The sequence below is a fragment of the Heptranchias perlo genome, chromosome 27 (assembly GCF_035084215.1).
Source record: "Heptranchias perlo isolate sHepPer1 chromosome 27, sHepPer1.hap1, whole genome shotgun sequence".
In the NCBI taxonomy this organism is placed as follows: Eukaryota; Metazoa; Chordata; class Chondrichthyes; order Hexanchiformes; family Hexanchidae; genus Heptranchias; species Heptranchias perlo.
This window is the reverse complement of record NC_090351.1, coordinates 28,875,255-28,891,653: the sequence shown is the minus strand read 5'-3', so window position 1 is coordinate 28,891,653 and position 16,399 is coordinate 28,875,255. Positions and strand designations below refer to the sequence as shown.

General features: G+C 37.9%; 1 protein-coding gene across 1 annotated transcript; it reads right to left on the bottom strand.

Annotated features, from left to right (window-relative positions):
• Window positions 1–3,888: 3,888 nt before the first annotated feature.
• On the bottom strand, window positions 3,889–10,682 carry il10 (interleukin 10). Its single transcript, XM_068007850.1, has 5 exons — window positions 10,498–10,682; window positions 9,731–9,793; window positions 8,273–8,425; window positions 4,933–5,010; window positions 3,889–4,842 (listed from the first exon to the last, which is right to left on the bottom strand). The coding sequence occupies exons 1-5, from the start codon at window positions 10,651–10,653 to the stop codon at window positions 4,753–4,755; spliced, it is 540 nt and encodes a 179-aa protein (XP_067863951.1). The 5' UTR covers window positions 10,654–10,682; the 3' UTR covers window positions 3,889–4,752.
• Window positions 10,683–16,399: the final 5,717 nt, after the last annotated feature.

Here is a 16,399-nt window from a genome sequence, read left to right as displayed (position 1 = left end):
CATGCCCATTTCCTGCAAGGGTTGCTGGAAAATGATTAGGAATGGGAACCCTTGCCAATTTCCCCTTCCTTAACCCTATGGGGGGGGGGGGGGGGAGGGGGCAGGGAGTATGGCCAATTGTAGCACCACTTCCATCACCCAACTAAGTAAACTAATTTAGCACAGAGTTGAGATTGGACCTTTCTGGTCTGTGTGGCTCAGCTGCTCACTTGATATACTTGCTGAACCTTTTTTGACAAAAATTCTACTGTACAAAAGCTAAAGCATTTTTTGATAAAATAATTGCTGGTACAATTTCCCCCCCGTTTTAATGGGGTATTAATTTTTGGATTGGAAGGATTGGCACTTGCAATTCCATTTGATGCCTTTTATTTCTCTTTTCTTTTTACTCCTCCAGCTTTATCTCATCACTTTCCTCTTATCTCCCCTCCCTTGAAGGTAATGATTCATGTTGGATTATGATTCCACAGGTAGTGATGGTCATCCAGTGAGGGTCCTATGGATTAGTCTACCAAAGGTACTATCACATCTGAACCTAACCCTGTTCTCACAGAGTCAGTTTTTGCCTCCCTCGCATGGGATGCTGAGGCAATTGTAGTACATTACTGCTACCCAGGTATCTTAGATGAGGGGACCGAGTGTAATCTATCCAAGTTTGCTGACAATACAAAGCTAGGTGGGAAAGTAAGCTGTGAGGAGGACACAAAGAGTCTGCAAAGTGATATAGACAGGTTAAGTGAATGGGTGAGAAGGTGGCAGATGGAGTATAATGTGGGGAATGTGAAATTATCCACTTTGGTAGGAAGAATAGAAAAGCAGAATATTTTTTAAAAGGTGAGAGACTAAGAAATGTTGGTATTCAGAGGGATTTGGGTGTCCTTGTACACAAATCACAGAAAGTTAACATGCAGGTACAACAAGCAATTAGGAAGGCAAATGGTATGTTAGCCTTTATTGCAAGGGGGTTGGAGTACAAGAGTAAGTGTAATAAATTGGATAGCCAGGTGGTGAAGAATAGAATATAGGGCCTGATCTTGCTTCCAAGCCTTTATTCATGGAGATCAACATCACAACCTCCACACCCTAGATAAGCTCTCATATCAAGAGATATAAGAAAGTGCCCAATTGATACGCACTACTTGAATACAATTAACACTAATTGATATAAATCACATGGATACAATTAACAGTAAGGAAGTCTTGCTGCAATTATATAGGGCTCTGGTGAGACCACATCTGGAGTACTATGTACAGTTTTAATCTCCTTACCTAAGGAAGCATAAACTTGCCTTAGAAGGGGTGCAACGAAGGTTCACTAGATTGATCCCTGGGATGAGAGGATTGTCCTATGAGGATAGATTTAGTAAAATGGGCCTATATTCTCTGAAGTTTAGAAGAATGAGAGGTGATCTCATTGAAACGTATAAAATTCTTAGAGGGCTTAACAGGGTAAATGCTGAGATGTTGTTTCCCCTGGCTGGACAGACTTGAACTAGGGGCTCAGATAAGAGGTCTGCCATTTAGGACTGAGATGAGGAAAAATTTCTTCATTCAGAGAGTTGTGAATCTTTGGAATTCTCTATCCCAGAGGGCTGTAGATGCTCAGTTGTTGAGTATATTCAAGACAGAGATTGATAGATTTGTGGACACTAAGGGCATCAAGGGATATGAAGGTAGGGCAGGAAAGTGGAGTTGAGATAGAAGATCAGCCATGATCTTATTGAATGGCGGAGCAGGCTCAATGGACCATATAGCCTACTCCTGCTGCTACTTCTTATGTTCTGATGTTTCAGATGGTGAGGAATTCTCTCATACCTGTAGTTTTAAGCTAATACAATAGTTATTTACTAAAGCTGCAGGCTACAATATCTTCTGGAGGATTTTGGCATCAACACACTTGACTATTTTATATAAACTTGTACCTTACCAGACCACTTTGCATGTAAGAGATTCATAAAGACCTTATTATACATGATAAAATGATTGCTGATATGTTTATAATTCTGTTCAACAGCATGTTGCAAAATTTATAGTATTCAGCATTAGACTTTCCTGGAATTTTCCTGTGCGAGTGTGTGTGTGCAAATAATGTATTTGAAAGTTGTAATTTGCAGGAGTATTATTGCTAGGAATAAGATTAATACAGCAAAATTTATAATTGAATATTATTTGGTGCCTAAGCTTTTTTAAAGTTCTTATTTAAAATGTAAAACAATTTTAAGTAACTTTATATTTTTGTGCATTTAATGGATGAAGACTGCCAGAAAAGCTTCAGCGTGAGTTCAAAGTGATTTCTGCTAGATGTCAGTTGGGCTTATTTGGTAGCTCTCTCACTTCTGAATCAGAAGGCTGTGGGATCAAGTTGCACTCTTCGATTTGAGCACATAATCTACGTTGACACTTAAGTGTGGTACTAAGGGATTATTGGAGTTGCTATCTTTGGATGAAATGCTAAGCTGAGGTGCCGTCTATTTAGATGGATGTAAAAAATACCATGGTATTATTTGCAGGGAGTTCTCCTGGTGTACTGACCAATATTCCAGTTCTCAACCAACACCACCAAAAGTTAAATAAATGAAGAGCGATGAAATGTAAACAATGCTTTGAATGGTGTTTATTTAAACAATGCAATTAAATGCATTACAATTCAGATTCACACACTACACATAACATGAGGTAAGTAGAGTGTACCAATATATCAAATAAGCAGGAACAATCAATGTTTTAACCCTTTGAGCACTATGGGAGCATTTCCCCAAACTACAAAAATTATTTTTAACTTGACATAATGAATACTACAAAAATGCAGCCCTATCTATATTTTTCCCTAATTCTGTCTTCACAATATTCAGCAATAGAAGTATATGGGAATTTGTATTTCAGATACAGTCTGTTCTGAAAACTTTCAAAGAGATTCAATAGCTCAAAGGGTCAATGTGAATGCTACATTTCACTGTAAAACATATAACACTGAGATTAGTTATTTCATTAATGAACTCGAAAGTCACTGGACTTCAGCTTGCAATAATCTTTTATATATATATATGAGGTATGCTTGTTAACAAATATTTGCGCAAATTGTATTAACATTTACATAGATTGCATTCTTGGTATCTGCTATGTGTACCTTCCTCTGATATCACTGGAACAACTCAAACTAAAATACTGTGTGATTTTTTTAGAAGCAGATGATTTTCACCCACTTTACCCCCTTCTGCGAAGGCTTCTTGCACAGATGTATATGAGCATGACAGTGATGTCAGACAGAGTGGGTAGTTTAGTTCCTGATATATCCGTGATGCACTGAATAACCAAAACAATTTCTACATCAAAAAAACCCAATGGTTATTACGTCGTATATTGAAGTGTTCAAATGAGAGAGGTTTTATCAACACTGACAGGGTCCTAGAAGAACATGTAGATATCTGAGGATGTAGTATACCAAAAAAGTTTTATACTTTAAACTAACCTAATAGATAGCTTCCAATACTGCAAACAGTTATTGGAGACAACATACTATAACTTATTATAAAGTACACACAAGTGCACATTCATTTGAACACTAATAGTATTCGTACCAAGTCAATAAATAATTGAATTAAATTTGGCTGTGTCTAATGCTGAAAGCTGCTTTGAACTGGGTGTTACAGAATTACTGATACAGTAATGAATGGATACATGAAGATAACTTGAAATTAAAACTTCATATTATACTCATAAATAATACAAAAATATTCTAATTAAAATATTTTAGTTATGTATCAAAATATACAGAACACTGTAGGAGCAGAATATCCAGCAAGTTATATGAACTAACACCAATAGCTGATATTAAATCTATTTGTTATTGCAGAAATATATTATTCATCAAAAACAAAATCGCTGATCACAAAATCTTCACTAAACAAAAATAAACAAAAATAACTTTCTGAACAAATATATAGAAAATATTATTTGCATTTTTCGTATTCATATTGAAAAATAATAATTGAATGAAGTGCATTCATATATAATTTACATTTCGATTGGGCAGTCTCAGGATGAATTCTAAAGATATAAGGCGAGAGGTAACACTGCTAAGAAACTGTCTATGTCATCATATTCATGTAGACTTCCAGCACAGGAGTTTTTGTGGTAAATTTGTTAAGGGATAGCAAGCGACGACTGAGCATAGGACTAGGACTTCTGCTTAGGAAAGAAGTGCAAATCGGAGGGCACGTTATAGTGGGTCACTTCTGTGTAATCCTAGCAGCTGGTTAGACAGCAGCATTGCTTACCCACTCTCCCAACCAGACATAGGTACTGGGAGAACCAAAAGACCACCTGCACTTTCTCCTCCAAGTCACACATCATCCTGACTTGGAAATATATCGCCGTTCCTTCATCGTTGATGGGTCAAAATCCTGGAACTCCCTACCTAACAGCACTGTGGGAGAACCTTCACCACACAGACTGCAGCGGTTCAAGAAGGCGGCTCACCACCACTTTCTCGAGGGCAATTAGGGATGGGCAATAAATGCTGGCCTTGCCAGTGACACCCACCTCCCATGAATGAATGGAAAAAAAAGACCATTATTTTTATTTTAAAAGGGACAGCAAATGTTGAGGGCAGCAAACATAATAATTTCTCGATGATCTTATGAATTAAAAAAATTGCTGAAACTGCCAAGGCTAAATATAAATATCATTTTAAATACTGGTGACTTTGTTAAATCAGAAGTATTGGTTCCTTCAAGTCAGTTTTGTTACTTTTCAATTCATTTTCATTGATATGTATCTCTGAATCCAGTCAATAAAGATGTTGAGCTCTCCAATGGCTTTGTATACACCTTTTTCCTGCAACTGATAAGGACAATAACATGGCATTAGACAATGAGAAATGTTTTAAAGTCAGCTTTTACATGATGTTTTAGAATATAACCTCTGTCTTACCGTCTCGTATACTTTATGTATATTCTCGAAATATGGGCTAGGTCTGCAGTTGCACAGGTCACAGTTGAAGAAATTATGCTGAAAGACAAAATATAACGTTACTCAATGGCTAATTGTTGTCTGTCACAATTATTGCAGTTGGAAATCATACATATTACGATACCAAATTATAAACATTGTTTTAAGTCTGATCTAGTACTATGCAGTTTTAATTCTGCTCTGTAGTAATACATCACTATGCAAGAATTGTTCAAGCATTAAAAAGAAAATCTGCTTCACTTTAATGTATTCATGTTTAAGGATATCACATGGTGCATTATATAGAACAAGGAATGTGTCAGCTGCTGCAACATTTTGGACACTTGAAGGGAAGCAGCTGCTGCTGCTAACTGTTGATCATTTTGGACATTATTTATAAAAGGATTAAAAATGTTTTCACTATCTACATTAAAAAATGAAATACACCATTTAGGCTTCATTCATTCCCACGATGATTAGTGTTGGTGTCAAATAGTTTCAATTTGTGTGTATACTAAAGTTGTGGTATAGATCCAGAGTCATGGCATGACCTGACTCTAGAGTACAGCAGAGCGAAACTCCTTTTCCCTCTACTTGGCTCTGGAGTCAGTTCAGGCCCTGACTCTGGATTTACAACATCTCAGCCAGCACTCCAGCTGTAATGTAAATGCAGCCTTAGAGATCGTTGCAGATTAGATAATGCCCTATATGCGTGTAGGCCACTGCTCTTGCAGATATGACAGAGCAGGTGTGGGCATATTCTGAAAGCCAAAATGCCATTCAGTACATAAGAATCAGTGACACTTGAAGGGAAGCAGCTGCTGCTGCTAACTGTTGCTCAGGCTCAGAATCTGGCTAAATGCACTTTGTCACTTATTGCTGAATCACCCGATGAGTCACAGAAAATAAAGAATGCAGATTTTGCAGCGCTGTTCAGACATCAAAAATCAATTTGTGTAACATTACTAAAAGGGATAAGAACCCAGTGCTAAACTTGGTGTGTTTATTTATCCAATAATACCATTGCAAGGTTGGTAGCCATTACTTTGGTTAATCAGATGGAATCACATGAGTTACAATTAATAAAGCAACTGGGTCAGCACTTTATAAAGTCCTCAATTTGCAGCTGGTGCTGTCCCACTGAAAATTTGCAGTCTTTATTTTTGCATAGGCTTTTGCAAGTTGCCTGGTTATCTGGTTAACGGTTTTCACAGCAACTACGGTGGTACATTCATTTTACATCTGCTTTTGTTTCATTCTGAATTGATGCAAATTTTGGGCTTTGTGTTTCTTCTGTGAAACTCTTCTAAAGACATAACTTTCAAGAGAGAAGTGCTGCACATGTTGACCGAGCCTTGTACCAGAGGTGAATGAACACCTTTGTTTCTGCAAATTAATTCCAAAAACATAACACGAGCCCTATCATTATTCATTTACACGGTCTGAATGAACTTTTAAGATCATCGCATTTCCCTGTTGCAAACTGGGCATGAGATAGAGTCACTTTCAGAACATGTTGATTAGTTAGATTGTTTCAGAAGTGTTTGCGTATCCCTTAAAGTGGATTCATTCAGTATTTGATTTGCAACAAACTGCAACATAGCCAGCTTTTGTAATTATATGCAAAAAAAAGAGGGATGTGTTGAGAAGGTAATTATTAAAATGCGGATTTCTGCTGAGAGTTTCCAAGGTTTAAGATTGCTGGAAGGAGCTATCTGAAGTTGGAAAGTTTGTGTAGAGGGTCATGCGTTTATGCCAAGTTCCGTTACCTCTTCCCCAGGTTCCCGACTAAATAATTTCTCTCTTTTCACCACCGTGTTTCAAAGGGGCAGGTGGGATTGTGCGCCAAGGCAATGATAGGATGATGACCCCTCTGCCTGATCTCCACTCAGCTTTAAAGGTGGAGAACTGGGAGAGTTCGCCTAGACCTTGAAATAAATCACTATGGTGACGTTATATTTATCCACTACCCAATTTAATTTTCAACACATCTTTATCTGGATAAATATATCTGTTTGGCTTTGCCTTCTGTTTAAAAAAGGACAAAAGTCTAACTATACAAATCAGGAATTTAAATAATATGTGGTCAATTAAATGTTAAAATGAGTAAATTGTAAAAATTCTTATGAGATTGGTAGTCAGGTCAGAGATGAATTAGAAGAAAATAATGTATGCATCAGCAGGGTATCCCAAAATGCTCTATAGCCAATTGGCTGGCTACATTTGAAGTGCAGTCACTGTTGTTATGTAGACAAATGCGGCAGCCAATTCCTACAGAGCAAGGCCCCATAAACTGCAACTGAATGAATGACCATAATCTGTATTTTGGCCGTGTTAGTTGAGGAAGGAATGTTGGCTAGGACATGAGTAGAACTTTCTGCTCTTCTTCAAATAGTACCATGGGAGTTTTTATGCCTTTGAGGCCTCCATTTAATGTCTCTTCTGAAAGATGGCATCTTCAGCAGTAGTACTCCCTCAGTACTGCACTGAAGCATCAGCCTAGATTATGAGCTCGAGTTCATAGTGGATTTGACCTCACAACCTTCCAACTGAGAGGAAACAGTGCTATCAACTGACCAAAATACCTTTAAGATGAATTACAGAAATGTGTTGATTTTAGGACACTATAGGGTAGAGTTTTGTCTTCACCAGGTAATCTGGCAGTGCGGATTGTATGCTCTTTACAGAACCCACCTGATTTTCATTCCATTAATTTCAAAGTGAAGCTGAAAACCTACCTCACGTGTGCGCAGGGAGTGCAAACACAAGCCAAAAATCAGAGGGGGTTCTACACTTATCTGTAATTTGTCCACTGCTATTTCATATTTAAAAATATACATAAGGAATTTAGTTGTGTTTGTGAAAAACAGCTGATATCCCATTACAGCAAATAGGCTGCACCACAGAAGAGAGCATCTAGATGGAAACTCAAGTCATGTGACTTCGCAACAGGGCAGAAAGCAATCTGATATCAGAAGTGTAGTTTGTCACTTAGTTTTTCACGAGTATTGCAGAAGGGTCCTGAAACAGGTGCATATACTTTGCATATTTAAATTGTGCCAACGCTGCTTTCAGCTGACCGCCAGAGACACCTAAAACAGCCAGCGGCGCAGATCCAGCGCAGGACCTCATGATCAGCAATTGGTATACATCGTGTCCATTTTACTCTTGAAAACCGGGTGCATCTCAGACCAATATTTCCCCCATTCTCTGATAGTTTGATGTTGTACTTTTAGCTAGATATTCCAAACAATGGCGCACCCTGTTATTTAAGAGTAAAAGTAGTTCTAGTGTAAGGATAAAGGCAAAATCTAGTACTTACACAATTTTGTACATTCTCTTTCAGCTCGGACAGAGTGTTTCCAATTTTACTGATGTAGCTATTGATGTTGTTGTGCTGGGTCCTGGCTGCTGGGATCACCTCCCTGAGGTAGAAATTCAGCATTTCCTTCAAAAACTGACATCCTTCACGGCCCTAAACATTTCAAGAAGTAACCATTATATCCTTGCAATGGGTCATTGCAGAAATAGGAAATTACAATTCTGTCACTAAGTTTCTGGAATAATGTCACAATCTATATCCTAATTTATAAAAAAAAGGAGCAAAATACTATGGATGCTGGAAATCTGAAATAAAAACAAAAAATGCTGGAAATACGCAGCAAGTCAGGCAGCATCTGTGGAGAAAGAAACTTCTTCCAGTTCTGACGAAAGGTCATTGACCTGAAATGTTAACTCTGTTCTTTCTCCACAGATGCTGCCTGACTTGCTGAGTATTTTCAGCATTTTCTGTTTTTAGTCCTAATTTATAAATTATGCATTTACAAAATCCTCACTTTAGAGAGCCATAAACTTAAGCAGAAGCTTCAAAAGAACAAGACACTTTTATTCTAGTTTAGTGTTAAATGATTTCACTTTTTTTGACCTAATTTTAAAATGAGTTATTTCTTCCTTCACTGTTGCACCATATGCCACCTGAGAGGACTAATAGATAGACAACTTATTCCTAAACCACTGCCAGTGTTGCCCTCCTGATGATCAGTAGGAGGTCATGAGAGTGGCTCGAGGAAACTTGCTTGCTCATCTTCCCTGTGGGGAAATGTTTGGCCTTCACTGGCCTGCCTCTGATACCATCGCTGCACGGTAAAGCATATTGGACGCATCACCAATGGGGTTATATTTAATAAAATATGAACATGCACCTATTAGTAAAGTATATAAACAACACTATTGATGACTCCTCCATTTGGGGTGAGCAATGGTACCTACTGGGAAAATCAGCACATTTGATTCCCAACATCCATTTGGTGAAATCTGTGTTGGTGATAGTCCTGTCGCTGATTTGTCTTTTTGTAGCAGCTTTGGAGTGGGAGTCACCTGTTTGCCTAAGGACGCTGATATGTACAGGATTGTGATTACTGCTAGCTATGCTATTCACGTTCCATATGAGTCCACTTAATTCTGATCCCCTGGTCATGAGCTTTCCCTACATGCTGTTGATTTTCCGATTGTTCACATACGGAACATAACATTCTCTGTGACTCAGCCCCTCTCATATGATACATAAATCAATGCAATGAAATGAACCAGTAGTAATGAATGGTGTATATTTACACATTACGACTGGTATAGAAACCCCTTTACTCACCATTATTACCATTATCCAAAGCACACAAACACAGCTGCAAGTATATGCAACACAAGGATTTGCCAACGAGATCCATTCATGTCTAACTTTTATAGTTCATACGTCAATCTATTCATATTAAACTTTTCTCACCTTGAATCCATGGTGAAGTCTGCCTCTCAGCAGTGTTTTCTGAAAATTGTCATCTTTCTTTTGCTATAAAAAACAACAAATACAAATCATTAAATGCAAATTTGTTTCCAGTGAGCAAATGCAGCAGAATAATTAGACCTAATTCAATTTCCAGCAATGTGCTGACCTATATTTATTACAGTAAAGACCCATTTTGTTGCTGACATAGTCCCACAATAGTTGACCCTGATACACAGATGTCTGGTTTGAGGCATATTTTAAATCATTTTTTTCTGCCTGATTAACTGCTGAGGGTTCTGTTGCATTTAAAAATATGCAGTCATTAGGATAACAAATTTTGTTATAAATCCTTTCATAATCCACATAGCTATAATTTACCTGCAACAATCCTTGTCTATATTTTTCATATTGAACATTACAAAGTAGAATTGAATAAATCTCCACATTGAATCTCTTCAATAGCTGTATTATCTCAATAAAAATACAGTACATTTTCTCCAATAAAAAAAACTGATATCAAGCTCAGTTAACTGGTATTCAACTTTTTTAATGTAATTATTATTGTAGCACATAGAATTTTCATCTTCAAATCCATTTAAAATTATTTGATGTCCTAAATACTATTTGGAATGAATTTACATGACACAGAATTGTCAGAGAGAATTAACTCTTCTGCACTTTGTAAGTTGTAATGTGTTAGACCTGTAATTTACAAAGAATTAATTGTTCTCTACAACTGCACAAAATGCATTTTGTTTTATACTTACAAAATAATTCCTTATTTTCTGATATGAAGTTCTGAGTTCTTTGAGCTGAGCAGGGAACACAGCATAGTTAAAGCAGCGATTGTCTGACTGCTCCTTACTGCAGTAACAACACTGAATGTTAATCAGTGTATACAATATAACGGTGACACACTTCATGATTTCTGTCCGGTTGGCACAGCCCTGAGTTCGTGTGCACTAAAGCGTATAGCGTTCTTACCTTGATTCTTTCTTTATATATTTCCTTTGTGACCACTATTGGTTTCTACTTCCTATTGAAATTTCCTGTTGGTTATGTATTATTTGAGGTTACTGTCAAATTTTCTAAATGTCATTCAACCTTCCCGGCAGTTTGAAGTTTCCATTGACCCCTGATGTATATTAATCATTGTGAAATTTAGTGACAGAATTTTGTTATATTTCAGACTTTTTTTTTCCCTGTCAAGTAGCATTCTGCAGTTTTTTTAGTTAACTAATTCTTCTAGTACAATTAACATTTTGTTCCCTAAATATTTTTCTTACAAATCTCAAATCCCATTTCTTGTCTGCAAACATTTCTCTTCAGTTTGGTACTATTTTAGCAAGTTTGCTTTATGTGGTGACATAGACTAGAGCCTGTCCTATGCCACAATTATTGAGTAATCCTATGGTACCAATGTTATCTTGATGACTGCACGTGGAGGCTATTTCAGAATATCTTACAGCAATGTTAGAAATCCACCTTTTCCGCCTTTTCTTACATTGTGGTGCATTGAGTTGCTAACAATTGTTTTACACTTCAAATTAATCTCAAGATGAAGTTTTTGGCTTACAATAATCCTGCTTCACACAAACATTTAAGAGTTTCATGCAAATATATGGTTTGAAGTGAAAATCATTTAATGTATTTTATCATAAGTTCTCATGACGTGTTTTGAATCATGGAGCAGCAAATCACTTGGCATCATTAGCAGCCAGAATTGAGAAAGCAGTTTTAACAATTGGGGCAAATCACACAAAATGAGGGGACAGTTGATTCTGACTTTCTTCTTCACCCCTCTTCATAAGATGATTTCCTGGTCTCCTCATTGCAATACAATGAAGCTCCCTAATCTTACAAACTGAATCTGTCGCTCACAGTAGAGACTCTGAACCATGACTCTTCAGAGAATGTGGGGCAATCATGGGATATGTCTGCATCACTAACACATCTGGACACCCTTGATTGAGAAATGTTCTATACACTAAAAAAAGGTAACTTGATTGAAGCTACTCTACCACAAAACCACCAATAGACAATTTTACGAATCATAGAAAAAGTAATCTAAATTTACCATTCATCATCACTTACTTCTGTTCCTCTTTTTTTTAATTTTGGTTTATAAGATAAATTTTTTTGCCTTGAATGTATGCATTTTAAGAAAGTTCTGACGTTAGTGTTCTGACTTGGACTATGCTCCATGATTGAGTGGAACTGGCGCGTTAGATCTGTCGCCCACTCTTGTAAACATAGGCACGTGTGAGAGATTGTGACATTGATTGCCAAGTATAAATCAACTTTAATATAAAACAAGTGATTTCTTTTCTTGATGAGCCTTTAATCTTAATTCTGAATGTTGAAACAGGATATTAGTGGTTATGTGAGGAGTCAATTCGCAGAACAGTCCACACATATATGCTAATAATTAGCCACTCAGCATTCTTACAAATAATCCTGAGCCACAGCAATATTTAAATGCAAACATTTTCTTTATGACTAAAGTGAGAATTATAATTTGAAAAGTGAGAAGCTAGTTTGTCAAAACCTCTTGCTTTCCTCTTTTAGACTGATATTCGTGTTATCCATGTTAACTTTCACCACATGGAGTGCATTTTTAAACTATGGCTGCATCATGCAGCTCAGGAATAACACCCATGAGGTACACTTTTCATGGTCCTACTTTAGTTCTATACATGGGCATAACAAAACGTGCTTGTTGCTTAATCTTGTAAAATACTGGCTTCCTTTCAGCTAAATGCTAGACAAAATCACATGCTAAACATCAAAAGTTTTCCTAGCAGTCAGACTTCCACCAAGTGAACAGAATCAGGGAACTAAATAACTCCAAAATGATTGGAAGCTGCCTAATCTCTCCTTGAGAACATTAGAGTCCCTTACATGTGTAATTGATTTTTTTGGCTAACTGAATTTATCATTTTACTCTGCGATGAGTGGGAACAGTCCCTGAACTGCTAATGGGTAGGCCTTATTTAAATGAGGCTGCTGGGATTGGCCCTCAGGTGGATCCTGGGAAAGCGGGTGCAATCAGTCGGGGGCCAAGCGGGAGCCTGCAACAGTCTTTGGCACCACAGTGAAGCCTGCTCCTCCAGGCTGCACATTCAGGTAAGTATTTTTAACAAACTTACCTTTTTGATGGCAGCCTCCCAGAGTCTCGTTAAGGACCTCTGGTTAGACCACATGTAGACAAAGTCTTTCTGAATGCAGCCAGCCCGACGCCAGCTGCGTTCAGGACAGTCCAATTTTGAAAAGGGGGCCTAAAACAGGTGTTTAGCCCCTTATTTATGTATGCAAAGGGCCTAAAGACTGTTTCAGGCACATACTCTTGATGCCTCTTTTTCTGCCTTTACCAATATGGTGGGTGGCGCATTTCCACTGCAGAACATGCGCACACACATTGGCCGCCATGTTGTACACTTTGCCACCCATTTGATGCCTCTAAAATGGGCACGTGTCAGCCAATTTCTAGGCTTATATGTACAGGATGCACTGAAATAATTCACCAACTTTATTTTGACAGCACCTCCCAACCCTGTGTCCTTTACCATCATGAAGGACAACGGGAGCAATGTTATAGGAACATGGATACCTCTAAGTTCCACTACAAGTCACACACCATCCTGACCTGGACACATATTGCTGCTCCTTCATCATCGCTGGATCAAAATCTTGGAGTTCCTGACCTAACAGCATTGTGGGAGCACCATCACCACAAGGAATGCAGCAGTTCAAGAAAGAAGGTCAAACATCACCTTCTCAGCGCAACTAGGATGAACTATAAACAAAATGGTGCCAGTGCCACCAACATCCAAGAACAAATGAAACAAAATTAAACTTGTGGTATGATTAGAATAGTAGATAATTGTAGAATGTTATTGTTATCTCATTCAAAAGGGAATGGCTTAAGCAGCCTTGTGATTTAAATGATCTTCTTCAATAATGGGATAAAAATGACATTCAATAATTATCCATTGAGTATCTTCCATATCACAACAACTGTGTGCTTTTTTACAACTGCAAAATTGTTATGTATTTGTTGGTGCTACTTCCTGCTAACCGACTATCTTTATCACTATCTACAGAAATATGTGAGACATGTCAGAGTTGCAAATGAAGTTGGTGTTTATTAACTACTGCACATCAGTTTGTATTGTGCAATTTCAATTGAAGATTGGAATCAACACAAGTAAGATATCACTTACAAATTCTCTTTGAACTGTTTGGATTGTAACAACAGCTTCCTTAATTCCATAAGTCTTCAGTTACTTGCTTGCATCTCTTCATGTTGCTCCTTGTGAGATCCCTCCTAATTACAGCTCTCCACTCTCTGTATCTCTCCCTTCTGGGTTACGGCAGCTCTCCTGTTTCATGGTGCAACATAACCTCAGTCAAAATCAATTCCCCTCAAGACCATCTCTCTGATTTAACTTTAGTCTTTTTTTAAACTTGTGTAGGATTCTGTCAGCATTGAGTCCCTTCTTCAACAAAGGCTTTCTTGATGGTTTGTGTCTGTTTTCGTTCTCTCCTCCTGCTCTGCAAAAATGCTCTTTTGAATTTTTCACTAAGATATAAAGCTCCTATTCTCAGAAGCCGCATCCATTTCTAAAACTCCTAGCTCCTCTTGGAGCCACTGCTTGTGGTTGAATCTTTGTTTAGAATCCAGGACAGCTGATTAAGGGCAAATGCTTTCCAGTTGGACAGTTTCCTATATTGTAAGTCCAAGGGCTCCGCCATACATGTAAAAATGAAGGAATATCTCAAGTGAAATAATTTCACACAATACTATTAATTTACCAGTTGCGTGACTGGTGAACTTATATTTGCTTATGTCCATGTGCTGTTTTGCACCTCTGGAACTCTGCTCTTCAACACTTTGGTAAATCTTCTGCCACCATATACTTCTACGCAACTTATCATAATATGGCTTCCTATAAAAGCTATGCTTATAGCTATCTACCTTCCTTTCTTCTCAAAATTGCTCTATTTATGCTATAGTTCATGGCTCATCCTCTGACTTTTTCCTTTAACTCAATAGATTCCCCAGGGCTTCGTTTATTTCCCCAGATGATCCAGTAAATAGAAGTGCTGTCTGCTGTTGCACTGAACATATAAAACCAGAAGTGCAAAACACAATCGTAGATCTGTGTTGTGTTAGCTGATCTCAACTGGGGCAGTTTAGGGGGACTCTAGAATTAGCCTCAGTGTCCCTGACAAGGGAGAGGAAAAATCAGCCAAGGTTCCTGACACTGATTGCTATCCAGTGACCCCTGGTCTGCATGTGGGTGAGGGGGCTGAGATGTGGATGTTGGATGAGTATAAGTGGTGCCCTTCACAATTAAATAGTCTGCCAACACTCACTATGTAGGCCCATGCCTGACAAATGGTTACTTGAGTGAGGTACCAGATACCTGTGCAATCGCAGAGCTGCCTTCAGGAGAAGAGGGAAGAAAAATTGGGAAAAGGAGAAATCTAAGAAAAATCACGAGTAATAAGACCTCAAAAAGTGGTATTGTATGTGTCACCTTCCTTCATTATTAGGAACATTATGGGCCAGAAATCGCGCAGAGCAGCAAGGCAACGCTCACCCCAGCTCCTGCGAATTCAATTAACGAAAATACTTACTGCGGGCTCTGTGGCGTCAAATTGCTTGAATTTGAACTTTACACAAAATGTGCGCTATCAACCCAGCCTCTGCACAGCGTGAGTTGCCGCGAGGCTGGAAACGTCTGTGAGGAGAAGACGCGCCCACAAAAACTGTCAGGAAGAGGCGTCACGCCCACAGATTCAGGCTGCATTGCTCAAGCAGGCAAGCAGACTTCATTCATTTAAAGTTAGAATTCTATATGTCATTGTAAATAAAAACTTTAATTTTTTTAAAATTAAAAAGTCAAAGAAATAATTGAATTAAATTAAAGAGTCAGAAGGGAAAAGTAAAAAAAAATGCAGGTTCATGTTTTCTGTAAGATAAATGTAACAGATGGCCTGGTTGAACAATTGAACTCACCAGCTAGTCAGAGGCAAATTACCTCCCAGCTCTAGTGAGCTGAAAAGCAAATGAATTCACCAGATCGCAAGTAACACAAGCAGGTTCATCCCTCTATCGCTAGTCCCTCCTTGGATCTTGTTCTCTGCCATTTTGTTTCACTTGATCTGTTGTGATTTACCACAGTGCCTCCCAGTCACACTGACTTCTCATCAATTACAAAAGTGTTCTTTATTACGAATTATGATTCAATTTCGCAATTTAAATTAACCCGTAGTTGCCTGGATTCAACTTGTCTTCCTTTTTAAATTTATGTATTACATTTGGTTTTTCCAGTTCTGATACCTCACCAGCATCTCATTCATAAGGATACTCAATGTGTTGCATAAATCTCTCCCCTCATCGCGCCCAGCACTCCTGAATGTATGCCATCAGGCCCAGTAGATTTAGTAGCCTTTAACATGACCAGTAACTGTCTTATTGCTGTAAAAATTATCTGAATGCTCGAAGAATTATAAAAATTGGATGTTAAATTTGTGCTTTGACTTTTTTTCTCCTTGCTTCCACTTTTCTCTTTTGGTATTTTAATATCCCCTCTAACTACATTATGCTGTTATGACTGCAATATCTTATTATTATGCTTGGCTATTTAGCTACTCCCAGTT